This window comes from Anopheles stephensi, chromosome 3 (genome assembly GCF_013141755.1).
Source record: "Anopheles stephensi strain Indian chromosome 3, UCI_ANSTEP_V1.0, whole genome shotgun sequence".
NCBI classification, from domain to species: Eukaryota; Metazoa; Arthropoda; class Insecta; order Diptera; family Culicidae; genus Anopheles; species Anopheles stephensi.
The window spans coordinates 61,377,513-61,396,764 of NC_050203.1; the positions used below are offsets into that span (position 1 = coordinate 61,377,513).

The window sequence follows — 19,252 nt, forward strand, 5'->3', positions numbered from 1 at the left end:
TCTGCCGCGCTTTTGCCAGGGATGCATCGATCGAGTCGAATTCCCATGAAATGAAATTTCTTCAAGGCGTTCCCATTGGCCATGGGATGCCGAACCTCGTTCGCTATGAAACCGCTTTCGAAGAATTCAACCTCTAACCAGGGTGCATCATCATCTTCAGTCATCCTACCCTACCATGCACCTACCTTCAAGGGTGACCTTCATCCCCACAGCGGATCAAACCACAAAACGCGAACGAAAACCAAAACACAAAAAAATGCATCGCTTCGCTGACCTCCGGAAGCGAACCGGAAATGTGAAAGATTGTCAAAAACTGCTTCATAAATAAACTCTTCCCTAACAAACACAACAACAAAATTATAATACCACGGTCCGATAACCACCGGGTGGGTCTTAGACGTTTAACCTGCACCGACAGACCTTCCTGGGAATGGGAAAGGGCAGACACTTTTTGCTCGTACACATGTGAAGGTCAAACAAAAGGGTCGAGAAAAGACGCGAGAGAGAAAAAAATCGCCCCACCAGCTCCACCAATAATGGGTTCGCTAACCGGGGGTCCCACCAATGTCTCGTGGCGCAAGACATCTTCGGAAAGGAAACGATAAAACGGCACACCTCATTATCTCTTGCTGTGAGTATTGCGTTAGAACGCGAAGGTGCTTGCTGGTTTGCCAGGGTCAGCAGAAGCGTTTTTTTCACTTCTTATGAGAGAAGAATTTTTTTATTGCTATCCTGAAATTTAATAGACCTTCGTTCTTACCCTACGATGACACTTTGTTGTTTATCGTACGGACTCGATCTCGTCTCGTTTTTTTTTTCTCGTAGGTGCTAAGACAAAGTCCCGTCAGTCGAAGGAAGACGGTGATGAAATTATACACGACTAGAACAAAAGTTAGATGTATATCATAGTCATTAAAATAATTTGTGACATTTTCTCATATTAACCGGTCGGCCGGGAGAAAGAACGAGATAGCGAGCAGGACTGCAAATTTCGCCTCAATCATCGGAGTTTATGTGAACCGGCAAACGATTAGATATTAGCAGCTTATGCTAATGAGGTGGGTAGAACTCGATCTAGAACTGGTGTGTGCTTGACTAAGATTGACACGATGCTTTCGTACGGAGAGTGGAAGAATGTAGTCCTGGTAATAAAATTAAAATTCCTTTCCCTAATAGTGCTGGTTTAAGAACGTTCGCTAAAAATAGAAAGATATGTCCATTTTTATTTCGCTTAAGATATTTTTTGCAAGATTTTTGCTTCTTCTTCTGCGAGAAAGAACAAGCTCGAAAGGTCTTGTGGCTTGCCATTTCTGGCTGTCCGTGACTTAATTTTACCCGTAGCTGGATAGCCAAGTCCGTCGTACGGGAAGGCGGTTTGGACAGGATTTGAATCCCGCGGTCCTACCGTCTGAAGATCTGTGATCGGCAACTGGATCGCCTCATGATGGCTGTTTAAATTGCCTTTGTACTTAGAAAGCGCTTTTAAAAGGTGTTAAAGGAGTAATATTCACAGTTGACTTGCTCAAATTACGAAATTAATATTTACTCTTTCTATTTTACAGATTTTGTAATCATTGCTAACATGATAACAAAAAGTGTCATATTTCTTTAGTTTTCTATTTATAAGAAACGGCCAGGTCGTATTGCTAAAAATTGTCATATAAAAACAACTTATTGAAGCAATCCATCGAAGATAAATGCGAAATATTTTATGATCGCTACGTGCATTACGTACAAAGTTTTAGCGTAGTCTCTTGACGCCTTTGACAAAGTTCTAATTTAAAATTTTATTTGCCTGGTGAGGCTGAATGAGTAAGCTTCGTAGTTCCGAGGACTGTATTATTATTGAATTCTGTTCTCCGCTGGAGTCCAATCAAAACCAGTCTGAAGTCTATGATCAGTGTGTATCCAGAACGAGGATTAAATATAATTTGCCTACTAACTTCCTATATCCGCTACAGCACAAAAAAACTTTTTTTCTAGTCAAAGCTGTCTTTATTGCTAAAGCTGTTTTAAGACCGGCCACTTCAACTTTGTAAATTCAAGTTCCCTCCGAGAAGTTTGTTTAGTATATTTCTTCAGCATATTCTTGCATCTCTTTTTTGGTTATATGATCGGTCAATATAACAAAATTTCAGTAAAAATAGGTGTCATTTATAGTAGAACGGCTGATTATGTATTTGTAGTGGTTATTTAACTAGTTATCATTAATTCATGATACAGAAATGAGTTAATCATTTCAAAAGAACCAGTTCGTTACAGTAAAAACATGGTCACACATTACACAGCGATTTTCTGTGTCCTCGCACCCGAAAACCACTGTCACTGTCCTTGAGATGATTGCATCGCGAGATGAGTAGAAAAGTGAGTGTAAAGCAGAAAAAAAAACGAAGTCGCACATGAATTATGATGTTGATCTACATTCGAAGACCACCACGAACCGTGACTTTCGAAAAGGGAAACGCAAGAGTTGCGCCACCTCAATGCTACCAACGCTACCATTATTAGTCACTGATCTGCAAAAGACGCCAACACACCGTTGTCCTTCCGCATAGCAACCTTGTATCGAATGCATTGCTGGGCATAAGTTTGATGGTAAGGCGTCATTTTTTTTCTTCTTCCCAACAAAAATCCCATTCAAACGAGCAAATTACAGGCGTAAAGCGCGTGTCTAGTGGAACTTTGATGAACAAAAAAAACTAAAAGGAAGTTTAATTTACTAAAACGCAAACGAAACACCCAGCCAAGAAGCTTTACTGTGTGCGTGGTTGCATATGCGTGCATCGCCACATGTTCACTGTCCATCGAACTAATTCGCCACCAGGGAAACCAAGGGGCCATCAGCGGTGCTGACAGATCGAAGCTAACGATGACAGCGGAAAGGCTACTACGCTTCAAACCTGATGGATGGATTTGTTTACTTTGGCGAAGTGAATCGCGGCTAATGGAGTGCACAAGGTACACCGAGCACGTGAGTCTTTCACGCAACACGTTTTTTGGATCACGCTTTGACGTGCAGCACGGCACGGTCTGCAGGAGAAAGGACCGGTGCAATACAGTAGCGCCACGGTGGCAAGGTTGGCCTTCGAAGAGGATGAGGAGGTCAGGGAAGGTTTGAATTTCTTTCCTCGTGTGAACAGTGAACAAAGCTTTCGCCAAGATGAAGCCTGGAAAAGTGATCAAACTGTTTCTATTGAGAAATTCAATATTCTAAGTAACATTCCGGTTCTTCCCGGTTAAGAGTTGCTGAAGTAGCTTGGAGGAGATTAAAAGCCTGAGAACCCAGTGTCCCGAAAATTCAAACCTATTGCATAACCTAATAACTATTACACAACCAGATGAGCGATCTTCTCATCAATAAGAAACGCGTTTCAAACATTAAACACCACTTTGGGCAAGTGCACACGCGGAAAACAACACCGAGTTAGTCCGTTCGATGCCTTTACAAACTCTCCAGCTCCCCTAACATCGATTACTTCCATCAAAAATATCATCATCCAATAATAAAAGGTAAAACGATCATCCGTCCCACTGGCCGCCGAACTCTTAACCCGATCACCGTAACCGGATGGGTGGTAGCTCACCTAGCAGCTCGCAGTCCAGTCAGCACCCTGGGAAAAAGTCTGGGTAGGTGCAGTATAAATGTTTCCAATAACAGCTCAGCAAACGATCTGCTTCCGGCTCGAGTTAATGGAATTCGTGTCTGGGCTACCGGCAGTAACATAACCGACCTGTAGCGGGAGGCACCAAAAAAGTCTGGCCTGGTCTGCTTTTGCCCACCAGCCTAGTGCAGTGGCCTTTTCATTATGTTGCGTTCAACCTGCGATCGATGTTAGATGAGTATTGCATTTTGACCTAAAAATAATACGTTAATACTAGTGGTTGGGTGTATGTGTGTTGGCACCGACTGAGGAAAATTGGAACAGACTAATAATAGATTTTTATTAATATTTCATAACTGTACTTTTGAACTATAAAAGCGATTGGTTTCCAATTCATTTAAGTCGATTGATCTTTTTCGTTGCTTGTGTAATGTAGTGCAGCTTATTCTTCTGGCATTTAAAACAACCTTCAATATGCTCTTATTCTTAATCGAAACTTTCCACCATGTGCCGGTCACGCACTTGTTAAGTGAAACAAAACCAACCTGTAACGAATGCCAAAAATTTGTAATATCATTTTTCCATTCGGGGCAAAAAAAAACAACCCCATAACCCCTTATCGAACCGAAACCCCATAAGCTTCACCGTGACCCATATCGAAATACAATACTTTCCCCTCGGGATCACTTAGCAGCAGCCATTGCAGAGGAAAAGTGAGCTAAAACAAGACAAGAGCAAAACAAAAGGAAGCGATCATTTTCATTGCCCCCATTCACCTCATAAACAAACCACCTACCGAATTATACGCGCTTCGTGTACGATCAACCCCGCCGGCCCACGTTGAAAACCGGCGTGTGTAACGAGCCAAATTGATATATGATCTGTAAAAGATGGACCCGGCTGACTTTGCCGATCGAGAAGGGAACATGTTTTTGTTTTTGTTTTCAAGAATAAACCACTCGAACCGAAAAAAGGGTCAACCCAACTAAAACTCGGGACGTTTCGAGGGTCAATTTGGCTCAGTTTAATTTTAAAAATCGTCACTCTCATCCCGTCGTGGCGAGCTGTGCGATGCGCTATTGCAGCAATCTTAGATATCCATAGCCCCGGACTCGCATAGGGGCCGATTATTCATTGCCCTCCTTTTGAACGGTTTCAATTTCATCAAACAGAAGCTATGTAACCGCCAGCCAGTGCTGGAGAATCTGCTGCCAATACCCATTTGTAATGTAGCGAATTAAAAAGCCTATCAGCACTTAACGCGATCGGTAGAAAGACCCTTCGAAAATGGAAGGGTTCTTCGTGGATCACTTTACGATCACTTCACTGCGCTAGTGCATGGGTCACTCGTGGTCCATCTTGGCTTTGCTCTGTTCCACATATTTCTCGAAAATAGGCATCGACATCGGGTGGTGGGTAATTGAGCATAATTATCATCTCCTCCGCGGAAATACGAAACGCACGCACGAATGCGCGAGCTTTTCGTTAATTGATGCGCGAGTATAGTCGACCGCGAAGTGTTGGGGAAAAGTCTTGTAAAAAGAGTAATCATTTTTCCGAAAGTCTACAGGGTCAAGTGGATTTGGTATGCTATTAACTTGCTGATGATTGAATATTAGAGCTAGAGGAAATTGTGTGTTTTGCACTTCTTGGAATATAAATTTTCTGGACTAAATATTCGAATTTTTGTTCATTTTTTCCCTAACACACTAATAGAAGAACGTATTTCTTATTATTAAACCGACAAGCAACTGATCTGCAACAAATACTTAGAGGATATTCAGAGGTAAGTAATCATTAGCTGCCGCCCATTAGTCGCAAGCTTTCGTACGACGGCAGAGTTATTGAGTTCATGTTAGCTCTCACTTACTAATAAACATCCTTATCGCCTGCTTGCTAATCTTACACTAAGTGGATTTACTCAACTGCAACTCCCTTGACGGGTTATAAATAAGATAAGGTGTTGCGTGTTGCACGCTCCATCCATACTCATCATATTTGTACTACAATTGCACGTTCACACGCACCAAGTGATTGAGTGTACGTTAAAGTTACGAACAAATTAAAGATTGAAATGGATACCTTTTTGTATTTCATTGAAGTCAATGTACTAAGAGATAGTGGTAAAGTAGCAACAATATTCTTGGGGTTGTTTTATTGTTTTATTAATAAATTTACTTTTACCCTGAGATTTAGAATAATTGTTGATCGTTCAAAATTTGCTGAGAGACAGACATCCAAATCCATCCAGGAACTCATTTTGGAATCATGAAATCTGTCATTTCTTCCATAAGGTTAGGCAAAATAGGCTTTTGATTGACTTTTCATTATCAATATTTTCAAAACAGATCTGATCTAGAACAACAATCAGTATAGATCTTTTCAAAGCTCCTGGAAGAATTTGAAACATTTTACTTGACTATTGTAACATCTATTTAGCCTTCTTCAGGTTTTTAAGAAGTATGAACAACCTGACCGTTTTCTTATATCAGTGAAACACTTAAGTAAACTAAGACTTATGGAAATTGTTCCAAAAGTATAGCAATGCACCAGATCCCCTACTACATCGTCACATTATTGGCCTGCCATTTCTGGTTTTCTTGGCATGATTTTACCCGTCTTTCTATAATAAATGTTGGGCAATTATTTTTATTAGAATGCTTGTATTAAAAATAAATCAATGTTTTGAAATATTGAAAAATTAATTGGAGAAAAATGCTAGATTAATTGAAACCAACTTGACACCAGCCTTATTTTCCTACCACACCTTCACATTGGCAAGGTTTTTGTTCCCTTTATTTGCTAGCCGTTACTCAATCCCCAGCTACAGCAACCGAGATGAATATTAATCCATCCGCTTCCGAACGCTGCTTATCTCGTTGAAAATCTATCCTCAGTCGATGAAACCTTCGTACAACGTTTTCTAGACGAAACCTAACTCCAACATTCCAGGAATGAACGGGATTGTGACAAACTCATCGCGCCGGTGGTTGAACTGAAAGAACATTCAAGATTTCCCTGATAGAACTAGCCCACCGAACGACACGAGCCACACAGAACGAACAGTCGTGGAGTTTCATGTTTTATCGCCCAGTCATTCGCCCAGTTTCGATTGCTGCATCCCGATAAGGGATTCGGTTCGCCCCGTAACCGGATGGCAAAACCCAAACTACAAAGCAGACGATCGAGCGATGTGTGAGATCAATAAATTTTTGAAATTTACGAGATTTCCATCTTCCTCAGGCTAGGAGACGGTTAGGGGCTTTTTTTTGGGGCGAAAGAATTGTCGGTTTTCCGGACCGTTTATGGTTTCGTACTTTCCGCAAACCCGTGCCGTGCCTTATTCCATTTTAATTTTATTACCTAACCATTCCACAGCCTCACGATCACACTGGTGTGGCCCCGGGTTTTAGGGGGGGGTCGGGTTTTTGTGTTGCGAATTAGAGTTCGATAGTTCTATCTTCAACCATCGCGCCATGATTTCCTGGCCATTTTTAACGATTTTTCCCCAATAAATATCTTCAATCTTGGCCAAGCGGTGATTTGCGGCTCGATACAGGCTTTGCTGCTCCCATTTTAATGGGTGCTCTCTTTTATGAATACTATACCGATTGTTGGTGATGAACAGATTAGCGCACGATAGATGAATGGAAGTAGAGATGTTTGTTACGCAAGATTGGATATACTCGAGAGATTTTTTTTACATTTTTCTCTTTAGTGGTTCTCGATATAATGAGAATTATATCAATTTTCAGTTTGTTGTAGTTAATATTTAACTACAACAAACAAAACACAATATTAAAAAAACAATATTAAAAAACAAATTACTGTTTCCAATTCTAGATAATGAAACCAAAGGATGAAATCTACAATCTCAATCATTCTGATATAAAATCGGTCGTATTATCGTTAACCTATATCGACGGCCGTCATAAAACAAAGCCACACTTCTACTCTTGCCGAACAGAACGTCATGCAACCAACACGGTTATGATCGTAGAACAAGTAGAGCATAATACTCCACCGTTTATAGCCGACCTAAAGACACACTACCGTTCCCACTGTCCATCCGTTGGTGGGAAGCACCAACTAGAAGGTTGGTCCCCCTGCAGGCATCGGTTCGCTGGAAGTGGTTGTAATAAAATAATTACTTCTAACCATTTTGCCTCGAATGGCACTGATTTCGATGGATGGTGATGGTCGGGCTGTCGGATCACCCGGACAGGTCTCGTTACCACGATCACACCCGACGGCTCGTTGGCTGCTGTAGCAGCATTCGTAGCCCAATTACTCTCTCGTTAATTTTCCCTTGAAGCGACAAAGTGCCGATGATCGGGAGAATGCCCTCTGGAGCGAAAAGCTTCCTAGGTAGCGAATGAATGCACATGAGGACGATTCCGATGTGCTGCAATGGAAGGGGCCTGCTTATGCAACTGTTGCATTTTCGCACGGTGCGCCAATCACGTTTTCTGCTTCGGGTAAAAATAAAAGACTAAAAGAGCATTTTCATTAATTTTTTTGAATATTTCATTTGTTCTTTTTCATTTCAATCATACAAGAAGTTATCATTTAAGTTGCTCCCAACGTTATTTTTTCCTGTTTTTTTTTAAATTATCACTTCCTACTTGTCAGGAGCTAAAATCGTTTCGCGGGCTGATGAAGTCTTCGGTCGATGGTTCTCGGCCGTACTAGGAGACGCAATAACCCCATCACTTCTACTCAATACAGGACCTAACAGGTCCCCTTTGTCCCACAGGACTCCACGGGGTGAGCCGTTCGGTGGCATTCTCAAGACATGATCAACCCATCTAGGACTCTTGTGCATATCTGGATATTTATAAGGTATTTATACATATTTTATTATTATAAATATTTCTATTTTAAACAATACGTGTTAAGCAATACTTGATAAGTGTTTAGTCACATTCTCAATTACTTGGTCTCTTACATACATAATTCATCAATAACAAATTTTCTAACTTAAACACTGTTTGATTTACAAATTTACTTTTTCATATGTAAATCAACGAGAACGATTTTATGGCGTTACTTGTATTGCCAACTTTTTATTCGTTGAAGCACGATCAAACCAGTTCCTAGCTTATGCGTTACAAATTCACCATGAAGTCAGACCGCACACATCGCTTCCATAGTCCTATTGACACACTCCTTGTCAATCAATCGCATGCGTTCGCGAACCGCTGCCGAAGCGCTTATTGTCCTGCATTTGCATCGCACAAGAATTCCTGTGCTATCAGCAGCGGCGCAATGTAATTACGATCGACACACTCTCACACTATCTTCACATTGATCATGCACAGCAGCCCGCCAACCTGCAAGCATTAGCCCCGTGGCCGGGTTTTTCTCGGGATGAAAAAATGGGTCACACATTCCAAACGGGACTACTACTACTGGTATCATCTCGCGGAGTTCCATTTCGATCGATATACCGAAAAGTGATTCTCTCCCATCACCCCACAGTACAACGCATCGTCCCGTTCAACGTAACCCGTCGCGCACGGCATGAGTTTACAGCCCTGCCCAGAATTTCTTTTTCCCTGAGCTAATTCGAAGAGGCATTTCGGGGCAAACAAATGGGCGTTAGCCAAGCTCAAAGTTGATCATAAATTTCCAACACCTTGCCCTTCTGCTTCGTCTTCTGGGTGAACATTTGGCACCGGGAATCGAAGGCCACCCCGTTGCACTGCATGGGTGGCCATCGATGGCGCCCGGGTTCGGAATTAATTATCCAGCTTACAGATTAAGCTCAAATGTTTGCCATTATCGGTTTTGGTGCTGCTATTACTGTGTGCCCTTCAAACTGTCAATTTGGTGGGACAAGGAGAAAGAAAGAGGCCACCACCACCTGTATTGTCACCCATCAGAAATTCGATGCACCGGACTTAGTTGGAGTGGAGCACTGATTGTGATTCACGATTAAGGGATCTACCGGTGGCAGTTAACCCGATTAGTTAGCTGCTACTTCACCTAGCAAGGCGACGGTCGGCTTAAGTTGGGGTTGAACATTAGCTTTTATTTCGGTCCGATATTAAACGACCTTCATTTTGGGGTCTTGTCGAAGGGATGCTCACTAAAACTAAGCTGATAATGGCATACGTTAATGTTGCTACTTTCTAGCAATACGGCCAGGCCGTTCTTTATGAATAAAAAAAAAAAAATATAAAAATAAATGTTGCTACTTTCTCAACAAACTCAGGGCTGTTGTTGGATTAAAAATGAGATGCATAAAGATCACGATCATAATGGTTTGATTACGCAAAACCAAACTATCTTGAGGACAACCGTTTGTAGATTTTTATGCTTGAAAATTAAAAAGCTCGCTGATGTCAAGGGATAAAACAAAAAATGCAGATCTTGTAGATCTGATCTACGATCAGATCTCTAAATTTCCAGGAAAGTCCACCCAATGCACCAGCATCCGATCTCCGACAGGTTCGTGTCGTAACGAGAAGCTTCTTCCTTGGAACTACCCAACCTCTTGAGGCCTCGGCCTGCCACATTCTGGCTCTCACTGTGTGACTTGATTTTACCCGTAGCAAAGTTAGTCAGCCCTGCGTACGAAGGGGAGTCGGTCTGGATGGGATTTGAATCCTGATTCTGCCTTGTGATGAGACTGGATCGCCTCGATGATCGATGATATATTGCCAGTGTGCAATATATCGTGCATTTCGAGGGTTATTTTTTCTCGGATACTTCTGGATCGCAGAAGTTCGTGGACAGTAAGTAAGGCAGTAAGGCTAGATCTCCTCATTCCGAAACTTTGACCCTCGATAAGGTAATTGGCAGACATGAAGAAAATCATGTCATAGATGTTGAAGCCTGCGTTTCGCATGACTCCTTCCAATAATTAACAGCAGAGACCATGAGAATGACACCGGACAACCCGGGCCGTAAAGTCCTGTTAGGCCATCCATTGGAGGCCGTCCAGGATTGTTGGCCAAGGCCAAGAGCGGTTGTTGCGTCGGATAAGTAATTAAGTAGTAAACAGCAGAATCCGTCCTCTAGCCTCGACCCTCTGATCTTTGATTGACACTGCAATCAGCCATTTCTGGCTTCGTTTACTACTGACACCCTGGATAGGATTTAAAAACCTTCGTGTTAACAGCTGATGCCCAGTACGAGCGTAATCGATATTAGTTCTTTAACCATAATTGTAATTTAAAAAATCTCCGATCAAACCTGCTTCATTATTCCAGCTGTTGGATTTATTTTATTCAAAGAAAAAGTCAGTTTTACAACATTGATCACTAAAATACGCGGTATACTATGTAAAAGAAAACAACATTACTCACGCAACACTAGAAACTGAATTGTTGTTTGAAGATCTTTCGTTTGTTGCTTTTTTTTCAAACTGATCGATAGTTAGTAGTGTCAGTCTACGTTTACATTATGCCGAAAAGGTAAAGAAATTCATATTGGCCATTGCTCTATGGTTAACACAGATATGTGTTCCAAATGCAAACTTTATCAAGAAGAATTGCTAACTTTAATTAAAGTACTATGTTACCTACGATTGCACCTAAACATGGTTTAGTTCTAACTATCTAGATGTACTACCTATTTGCGCTGCCTGTAGGTGTTTGCAGTCGATTACTTATGTTAAATATTGCAATTAAAAACGTTCATGACGTCCTTTGCTCTCATGACGTCGTTGCTTTTTAATATGCCACAACAAAACAGTAAAAAAGAAGAAAATTGCGTTTACATAGTAACAATGTGGAATGAATGGAAAACGAATCAGTAACCAGTTCGAAACCTAACAACACCAGTAAACATTCGTGCAATGATATCGTTCCCAAAACAAAAACAGTCAATAATAAGCTAAAGATTAAATAGCGCAAGTTAAGCAGGTGTTAGGCATGTGGATTACACCACTCAGTTTCAAATGTTCCTTCCGTGTTGAGATCGACTGCGATAACTTATTGCTTAAAAGGAGTCTCTAAATGCATGCTCTGTCCACTTCCAACTACAGCATGAAGCTCAGTTTACATGATGTTCACTCTTCAGATGTTCGTTCATGCGCTCCACAAAGAACGGCCTAATCGGTACATGCTGATGCTGTACACTGTCCTGCTTTTGGTGAATTTCCTCCACACCGTCCGTGGCATGAGTCGTAGTGGATGAATTGCTGCGTACTAATCGACTACCCGTCGAGCTTGCACCAGTGGCCCTGCCGCTAGAACGATGCCCGTTCGCTTCGGCATTAGTTGCGTTACGACTGCCATAACCACTCGATCCACCCTTCGGTGTTTCACTGCCCTGCCCGGGTCGTAAGTCTCCCGGTATCATTTTTTCGCGTATCTGAATGACGGATGTGTTCATCACCTCGCAGTCGATCTGCATGAGCGTTATCTTGTCCGATCGATTCGTTCCGTTGCTCATCGGTGTACCGGGTGTGGTCACGGTTGGTAGCATCAGCGACATCCGTGGTCGGTTGGTTTTGTTGTAAGCCAGAGCAGGCAGCAGCAGGTGTTCCTCGCTAAATGACACCAAATAGAATGTATCATCACGGCGGCCGATTTCTTCGAAAAATTCCGCATATTTCACGTGCACCTTGGGATAGTACAGATCAAGCTCGTGTTGGTTTGGTACTTTTCCGCGGTAGGAAACCACTTCCCGCGCTCCGGATACAGCCTTACGCTGCCGATTGCGTGCCAACTTCTTTCCGTTCAGGGCTAGCTTTTGCCGACGCTCGTACGTCTTCATCTGCAGGCTAATGTCTTTCATGTGCTGATAGATGGAATCGATCGTATCCTTCAGGCGGAACATTTTGTCAAACGTATCAATGGTAACGTCCGCTTGGCCCTTGCCGTCGGTAAGATTTTTGTAACCATTCTCTCCAATCCACCGCCGGAGTTCGCTCGCTAGTCGTATGTTTTCCGTTTGATTTACGTAGAAAGGACACTCGGTGGCGGGTAACGTCGTTTCGAGTGAGTCTTCCTTTTCCAGTTCATCGATCGCCGTTAAGTTAACGCGGAAGGGCTTGGATCGACTGCGGTCGTTCGGCTTACTAGACTCATTTATCCACAGGAGTCCACGGGAATGGTACTCCCGGTTAGCGGACATTTGATTTAGCTCTACACGATCGTTGTTAGTAAGAAGATTGCTGCAAAACAGATTTTTAAAGATTATTTAATTCAATCAAACCGAAAATAGATTCGTTTGCATGACTTACCCGATAGGATAAAAATTTAGGGAAACCATAAACAACATGGCCAACACGATCGCCGCATTCTTGCGGGCAGTTGGTGTCACCTGCTTCCCGGATGAGTGTCCCACTAGCAGCGTGTTGGCTGCGCAAGTGCAGCGCATTTTCAACCTTTCCAAAAGATTTGCATTTTCCTGTGGGCGAGAAAGAGCGAACCCGTTTAAAATGAGGTTTTCCCTAATGTAGAATAATACATACCACCCTAAGCTGCTGATTCTCTTTGGATAGCTGATCGAGCCTTTCTTCCAACGAGGTAACATACTCTTTCTTCTTTTGACGCGATTCGTAAGCTGATTGGCGGTTCTTAATCATGCGTTGATGTTTTTTGAGCAGCTTCTCGTCGATGGTATGCTCTTTGAGGCTGGTTCCTGCCGCAAGCATCATAGGCACGGTAAGTGGACTAAAACTTTTGGCAGGCAGACAGGTAGGTTCTTCTTTTATAGCTGCCGGTGGTGTAGTTTCATGCTTTGATTCCTCCTTCCTAACGATTTCCGTTGGCTTCGGTAAAACGAAGGGTGCTTCCTGTTTTACCGCGTGCGGTGCATTTGGCAATGGTTGTTTCACAGCCGTAGCTCCAATAGGGAGTTTGTTTGTTGGTGTTGCTTTTAGAATGATCGTATTGCTCGATGGTTGCCGTTGCATATTTGCCAACAGCGCACGATAATCCTTCGCCGACAGAACGATCGTTTTCTTGGTGATCGTTTTAGTACTGCTCGACGAGGAACTGATACTTTTAGGGGTGATTTTCAAACGACGGGGCCCACTGTTAGACTGCACCGTACTCGTACTATCCGTCGAAATGGTCGATGCTGGTGGTGAAATGGGTGGACTGTCCAAATGCATCGGTACGACGTGGCACCGGTCAAACCCACCGGACGAAGGCACAGAATCGTAACTTTTCTGGCTATCGGATGGTGATGGGGTATTGCGATTAGAAAGCGAGTGCGATGAATCGCACGAAACATCGTTCAGGAAGTCGTCGGGATTGATCATTGCGCCATAGCTCCCGTTGTCCGACTCGTCCATTCCAAACGCGTTGACTGTATTCATGTAGCTGGATTGGTTCGTCTGAGGCCGGAATTCATTCGATACGAAATCATCGAACCCCGCGCATAGGGGAACACTATCGAACATCGCTGGAGAAAGGTACTCATCTTCCAACGATAGGTCGAAAACATCACCTCCTAAAATATCGAAATTGAAAGTAACAAATTGAAGAGAAGTGGAGAGAAGCCTACGAGGCGAAAATAAGGTAACTGACCTTCAAACGGTGTTTCCATCGTGTAGCAATATGATCTAGTTAATCAGCAGTGTTTTATACGATAGTCATTATCCCGGTTTGTCCAACTTTTACTTACAAAACAGGCCAAAAAATTGCGTTCTCGCGATTTGTGAGTTTTCGTCGGCTATTGATGATTTATCTTTTGTGTGTGTTTTTCTCTTCTTCTGTTGTCATCACAATTCTACTGTCAAAATGCGAGCTGTTGTAGGGTTTTTTGTCAAGGGCAAAACATATTGAACAGCTTAGTTTTTTTTTTTTTATTCATAAAGAACGGCCTGGCCGTATTGCTTAAACAGTTTAGTTAAAATTCATAAAAATATATAATAAAAAGTTGTTGTTTCTCTTCAAAATCCGACTTATTTAATATAAATCAATTGAAGAAGTTGTGAATGTTTTGAATATTTTGAATTTACAACCACTTTTCGAGAATCGAAAAGAACAACAACACATACAGCATCATCTTGAACTCCTGTCAAACGTCAAACTACCAAACATGGTGGTCAATGTTGTGTTTTTTTTTGTAGAGCTGGTTGTTTCGGCATCTTATTTTCAAAGAAAATTTAAACTGTAGCCGCCGTATTCCGTCTCTACTGAAGCGATAGCGTGTGCTCCTTCTTGTGTGGTTTGTTTTGCGCATTGTTCGTTGCAGAGTGCTAATCATGATGGCGAAACGTAAACAAACGACTTGGACCCGTTGCTGGCCCAGCGCAACCAGCCCCGGGGATAGATGAATGCATGGATAGCGATGAGAATGTGTGGGGAATGTTGTTCCTACCAGTCCGAAAGCAGAAGCAGTACCAGGGTTTGTATTGCGTGCACTAAATACCTTCCTTCAACCCGCCACCATCAACGGTCAAAGCAGCAGCGTACGCACCTCCCCGGGCCGCATCCTAAAATTGGGAATGAGAGCACCATGAGGGCTAAACTTAGATAATCACGGAAGACATCGTGTGTCGCGAACGCGTGCCGCCAATGCGTGGTACGCAGTCTCATCCTCATTTGTCTTCCACTGCGCCATACGAAGAGTAGTTGCAAAGCTAACCATTATTGGCTTCTCAGGTACGGCTGCAACGGCCTACTGCCCCGCGACCGTTGATCGTGTTTAGCTTTGTGCTTGTGTCGCGTCTCGTCGGCTTTCCGCCTACCAACTAACGGACGGTTTGCTTCCCCCTTTTCAGTATGGCGACATACAACAATGCTCACTGGCTGCTGTCTCACATCCGGAACTCCTTCATCTCCACTGACGATACCGGTGTCAGTGAGACGGTGATGGTGATGGAGGACATGCCGCTACAGTTTGCGAAACGATTTCGAGAGACACAGGCGCGAAATGCTGAACAAATTCCCAAACCCGACACTACAGTGGAAGATGACGATAGCGATGACTCTCCCGGCATCGATCGATTGCAAGACGAACGGTTCGGTGTGGACTTTCAGTACTTCTACTCGTACCCGGGCCTCGATGACACGGATGAGGAAGATGCGGACACTTTATCACAGTCGTACGATATACAGATGGATCAGGACAGTGGATTCCATCGGCAGCGTTCGAATACAGCGCAGAAGCTGGAAAAGCTCGAGCTCGCCCGTATAATGGCGTCACTGACGAAGAGCGTCAAGCTGGACGATAGTTCCGTCCAGCAATCGGAGGAAGACGATGACAGCGATCAATTGTTCACCCGTCGATCCACATCCTCGTTGGAGCGCGAGCCATCGTCTGCCAAGCGGTTAAGCTCCACGCTCACCGAACAAATGAACGCATTGCCCAATCTACCGCAGAACCAGTTTCTCCAGTACGCCAAGTTCGATGGCACGGGCCACATCGAGGTGCCCGTGCGCACGTTTAAAGTATTCGTTCCCGCCCTCCCGGAGGAGCAGCGTGCCTTTCCGTTGCCTATATGTGTACTAGCCACTGCCAAAATACAGGATTTTATCGGGCTGATTTGCTACAAATGCACGATCGCGAACCCTGCCGTAGAACTGCGTTCCGTGCGCCACTACGGTCTCTACATGACGGAGGAGGACGGTGAGCTGGACATGGATTTTCCTCCACTGGACATTAACGAACCGTGTTCGAAGTTTCGCTTCACGCACCTCGTAATGGCGGAGCGACAGCTCGCGACAAGTGTAAACCAGCAGCCCGTCCTACCCACCAGCTCCAGTGGTCAATCGCTCCGCTTCCAGGCGTTCAGCACGGAATGGAGCACGAGCCTGACGACACCAACATCCGCCACGGCCCCAACCACGACACCCGCCAGTGCAATGAAACTGGTAAAGCAGCAATCGGAACCCACTGGAGCATCCTCTCCAGTGCAGCAGCGATCGCAGCAGACAAGCGGCGACGGTAGGAGCACATTGCCTCGCATCAGCAACCAGCAGAAGGAAGATCTGGACCGCATCAAAGGCCACACGTCGAAGATTGAAGCTCCGCTGTACCGAACGTTCCAGGTGAACATTTTACACAAATCACGGCTCAAGACGGAGGTTCAGCTGGGCATTTCCGGGGACCGGTTCGAAATTGATCCGATACCGCACAACCCGAGCAAATTCTGGAGCCGTCAAAAGCCGGCCTGCCATACGATGGATTCGGTAGCCGCCTGCAGCATAGTGGATCGAAAACATTCGAAAGCAGTGTTGCGGTTGGTGTACTGTGCCGGTAACGTCGTGAGCGGTGATACCGAGGGACCGGTCATTTTTAAGCATTACGATATAGAAACTACGCCCGACATGGCGGAACAGATCGTGGAGAAGGTGAACAACATTCTCGAGGTGCGGTTAAGCCCGATCCGGCGCGAATATATGCGACGGCGCGGTAAATTTAAGCCACCATCCAGTGCGTAGTAGCTACAGAACTCGCGTAAGTTGAGAGAGGAGAAGAACATTTACCTAACATTACTGCCATTTTATATGTGTGTGTGTTTTGTGTGCGTAGGACACAGGACACATTTCAGTCGAGTTTCGGAGGAGAGAAAATTAATGGAAAAGAGCTATTTATTCAATCCATTCCCAACCAGAAAAATTAATCACCGATCCGCTCGTTTCCGATGGTAGTGGGCATGATCGTGCAGAGGCAGTGGCAAATTCGATCGTCGGGCGATATTTCGATTGCTTTACGGGTTGCATAAAATCATCCCACGATAGTTTTTAGTACGTACGAAACATGGTCATACAAGCTTTAATATTTATATGTATATTTTTTGCATCTTTCCTCTCAGCTACACCTTTTTTCTTAAATGCACCGTTCAACGTACCGTAAAGCAAGCGTTTCTGCCACTCGTATGCTTGACTATCGAATCCCGAATCTTCACGATTCCGGGCTTGCGTGTTCTGTGCCCTGCTTTACGCGATCATGCCACGGATCGGAAATTCCTTGTATACACACATTGAAAAGAAAAGCAAGCCAACAAGACTCAATAGACTATACTTTACCGAGATACCGAGATGATAGCCAATTCACAGCCAGCGTTAATGCAGCAACAAACAACATTCACAAAAACAGCGTTAAGTAAATAGTCAGTGCGATTTGCAGCCACAGCCAGAATGCCGGTGGCGTTGGTAATAATAGTGCAATTTAGATTTCCTTTCTTGTTGTTTGATAGACTTTTATTTTTGGTTTTATCAATATACAATTATGCAAATGTTCAGCGTTTGCGTACAATCACGAATGGTAGCGCTAAGCAGCAAAAGCAGCAAACACTTACAATTACTTTGAAACAGTACAGTACACTACAAAACAAACCAGTCAACGTGTTCAGCTTATCGCGTGCTGTTGCCTTTATCCACACGCGCGCATCCTTAGTCTACAGTCGAACCAATAATGCGAATAATCGATCCTTCAACCGGCCCGATCAGAATCGGAATGGTTTATTAAATGTTCATTAGGCAGTTAAGCGATAGGCGAAGGGAGCAATAGTTCGAATCGGTGTGGTGTTTGGCCGGAGTCGGGCGTTCTTAGCAACTTCGATTTCGCGCCCGGTTTGATTTGTTCGTCCTCTAGTTTATTCGATTGGTTTACGATAAAAGGGCAGAAATAATATATAAATGTGAAACAATGTGTTCCTTTAGCCGTTAGACAGAGATTAGTTAAGCAGCTAGGATTAATGAAGCATTAGCGTGTAAGACGGAGTGGCCAGGGAGGTACCTCAAGGCTTGCATGTATAGTGCACCATCCGCAGGACTTATTTATCTCTATCCTTAGTTACACTTGCGGTAAGCATATTTCTAAACGGCGTGCGCTTTTCAAGGTAAACTGTTTTGCCACTTTATCCGCGGACAGCATCCGATCGGTCAACAATCGCTTCTGTAAGGATATAGGTACAGCAGCAAATGCGCTTAAGATGAGATGTATTTTATGTTGCGTTTATTTCTGCAAAAAAAAGGATTATTTTATAAATTTATAGGCTGCAGCAATGAAAACATATTAATTAGCCGGGTGAACCATATCAGGTTGCGTTGATGCGTTCAAACAAGTTCCTGACGTGCTGCAGTGCAAGGGTGCACACACATTGTAACGGTGCAGTTTGAAAGTTTTTCCCATTGTTTCCTACGTACATATATGTTCGGTGCAGCAAGGCAAAGGGAATGAGAACAGGCATATATCGGGCAGTTGTTCTCAAAAAAAAAAAGGAAGCTGCGAGAGCCTTCAGCTCCGGTTCAAGCATAGATAACAATCAGTTGTAAGTATTGAGTAAAGCGTGTGGAAGGCGTTACATTTAAAGATCTATAAAATTCTCTTCAAACAAAATTGAACCTGTAGTTCTTTTATTTCACATCCGAATCAATGGTGCGATGTTGATTATTCCAGTACACGGAGGATGGGTTTTTTTACTATCATACAACACCTTCCAAGGGTTTATGTTCCATGTCCGGTCCGGTGGCCCTTTAGTAGCGTTGTTGATCATTCACTCAGCTGGATCGGCCGTCGAATCCCATGAAGGCCGTTTTCCCGTACACAGCAAGCACAGCACCACCCGGCAAGGAAGCTACAAATAAAAATCCAAGACTTATAGAGGTTTTCAGAGTCAATAAAGAAGAATTTACAAGATTTCCGTGGGACTTTCGGGGTCCTTAATTCTATAAACTAGCTGATTTCTGGGGACATTTAGGTATTTCGAAAATTATGAGAGGAATTAAAGTTAT

The 19,252-nt window shown here is 43.5% G+C and overlaps 2 protein-coding genes across 3 annotated transcripts; one reads left to right on the forward strand and one right to left on the reverse strand.

Annotated features, from left to right (window-relative positions):
- Window positions 1–10,806: 10,806 nt before the first annotated feature.
- On the reverse strand, window positions 10,807–14,378 carry LOC118513586 (cyclic AMP-dependent transcription factor ATF-6 alpha). The gene is made up of 4 exons (XM_036059555.1): window positions 14,093–14,378; window positions 13,030–14,015; window positions 12,799–12,965; window positions 10,807–12,729 (listed from the first exon to the last, which is right to left on the reverse strand). The coding sequence occupies exons 1-4, from the start codon at window positions 14,109–14,111 to the stop codon at window positions 11,604–11,606; spliced, it is 2,298 nt and encodes a 765-aa protein (XP_035915448.1). The 5' UTR covers window positions 14,112–14,378; the 3' UTR covers window positions 10,807–11,603.
- A 202-nt stretch (window positions 14,379–14,580) lies between these two features.
- Window positions 14,581–18,857, forward strand: LOC118513589 (stress-activated map kinase-interacting protein 1). Of its 2 annotated transcripts, none has more exons than XM_036059569.1 (2): window positions 14,581–15,172; window positions 15,292–18,857. In XM_036059569.1, the coding sequence occupies exon 2, from the start codon at window positions 15,293–15,295 to the stop codon at window positions 16,952–16,954; it is 1,662 nt and encodes a 553-aa protein (XP_035915462.1). In that variant the 5' UTR covers window positions 14,581–15,172; window position 15,292; the 3' UTR covers window positions 16,955–18,857. The 2 variants fall into 2 exon arrangements, with proteins under 2 accessions (XP_035915462.1, XP_035915463.1); XM_036059570.1 differs by having other exon boundaries at window positions 14,581–14,915.
- Window positions 18,858–19,252: the final 395 nt, after the last annotated feature.

Bases quoted from the DNA above. Each gene is read 5' to 3' on its own strand.
- LOC118513589 (XM_036059569.1), top strand. From the start codon at position 15,293: ATGGCGACATACAACAATGCTCACTGGCTGCTGTCTCACATCCGGAAC.
- LOC118513586 (XM_036059555.1), bottom strand. The intron at 12,966-13,029 runs GTATGTATTATT...TCTCGCCCACAG, and splicing joins AGAATCAGCAGCTTAGGGTG to GAAAATGCAAATCTTTTGGA. The intron at 12,730-12,798 runs GTAAGTCATGCA...TCTGTTTTGCAG, and splicing joins CTAAATTTTTATCCTATCGG to CAATCTTCTTACTAACAACG.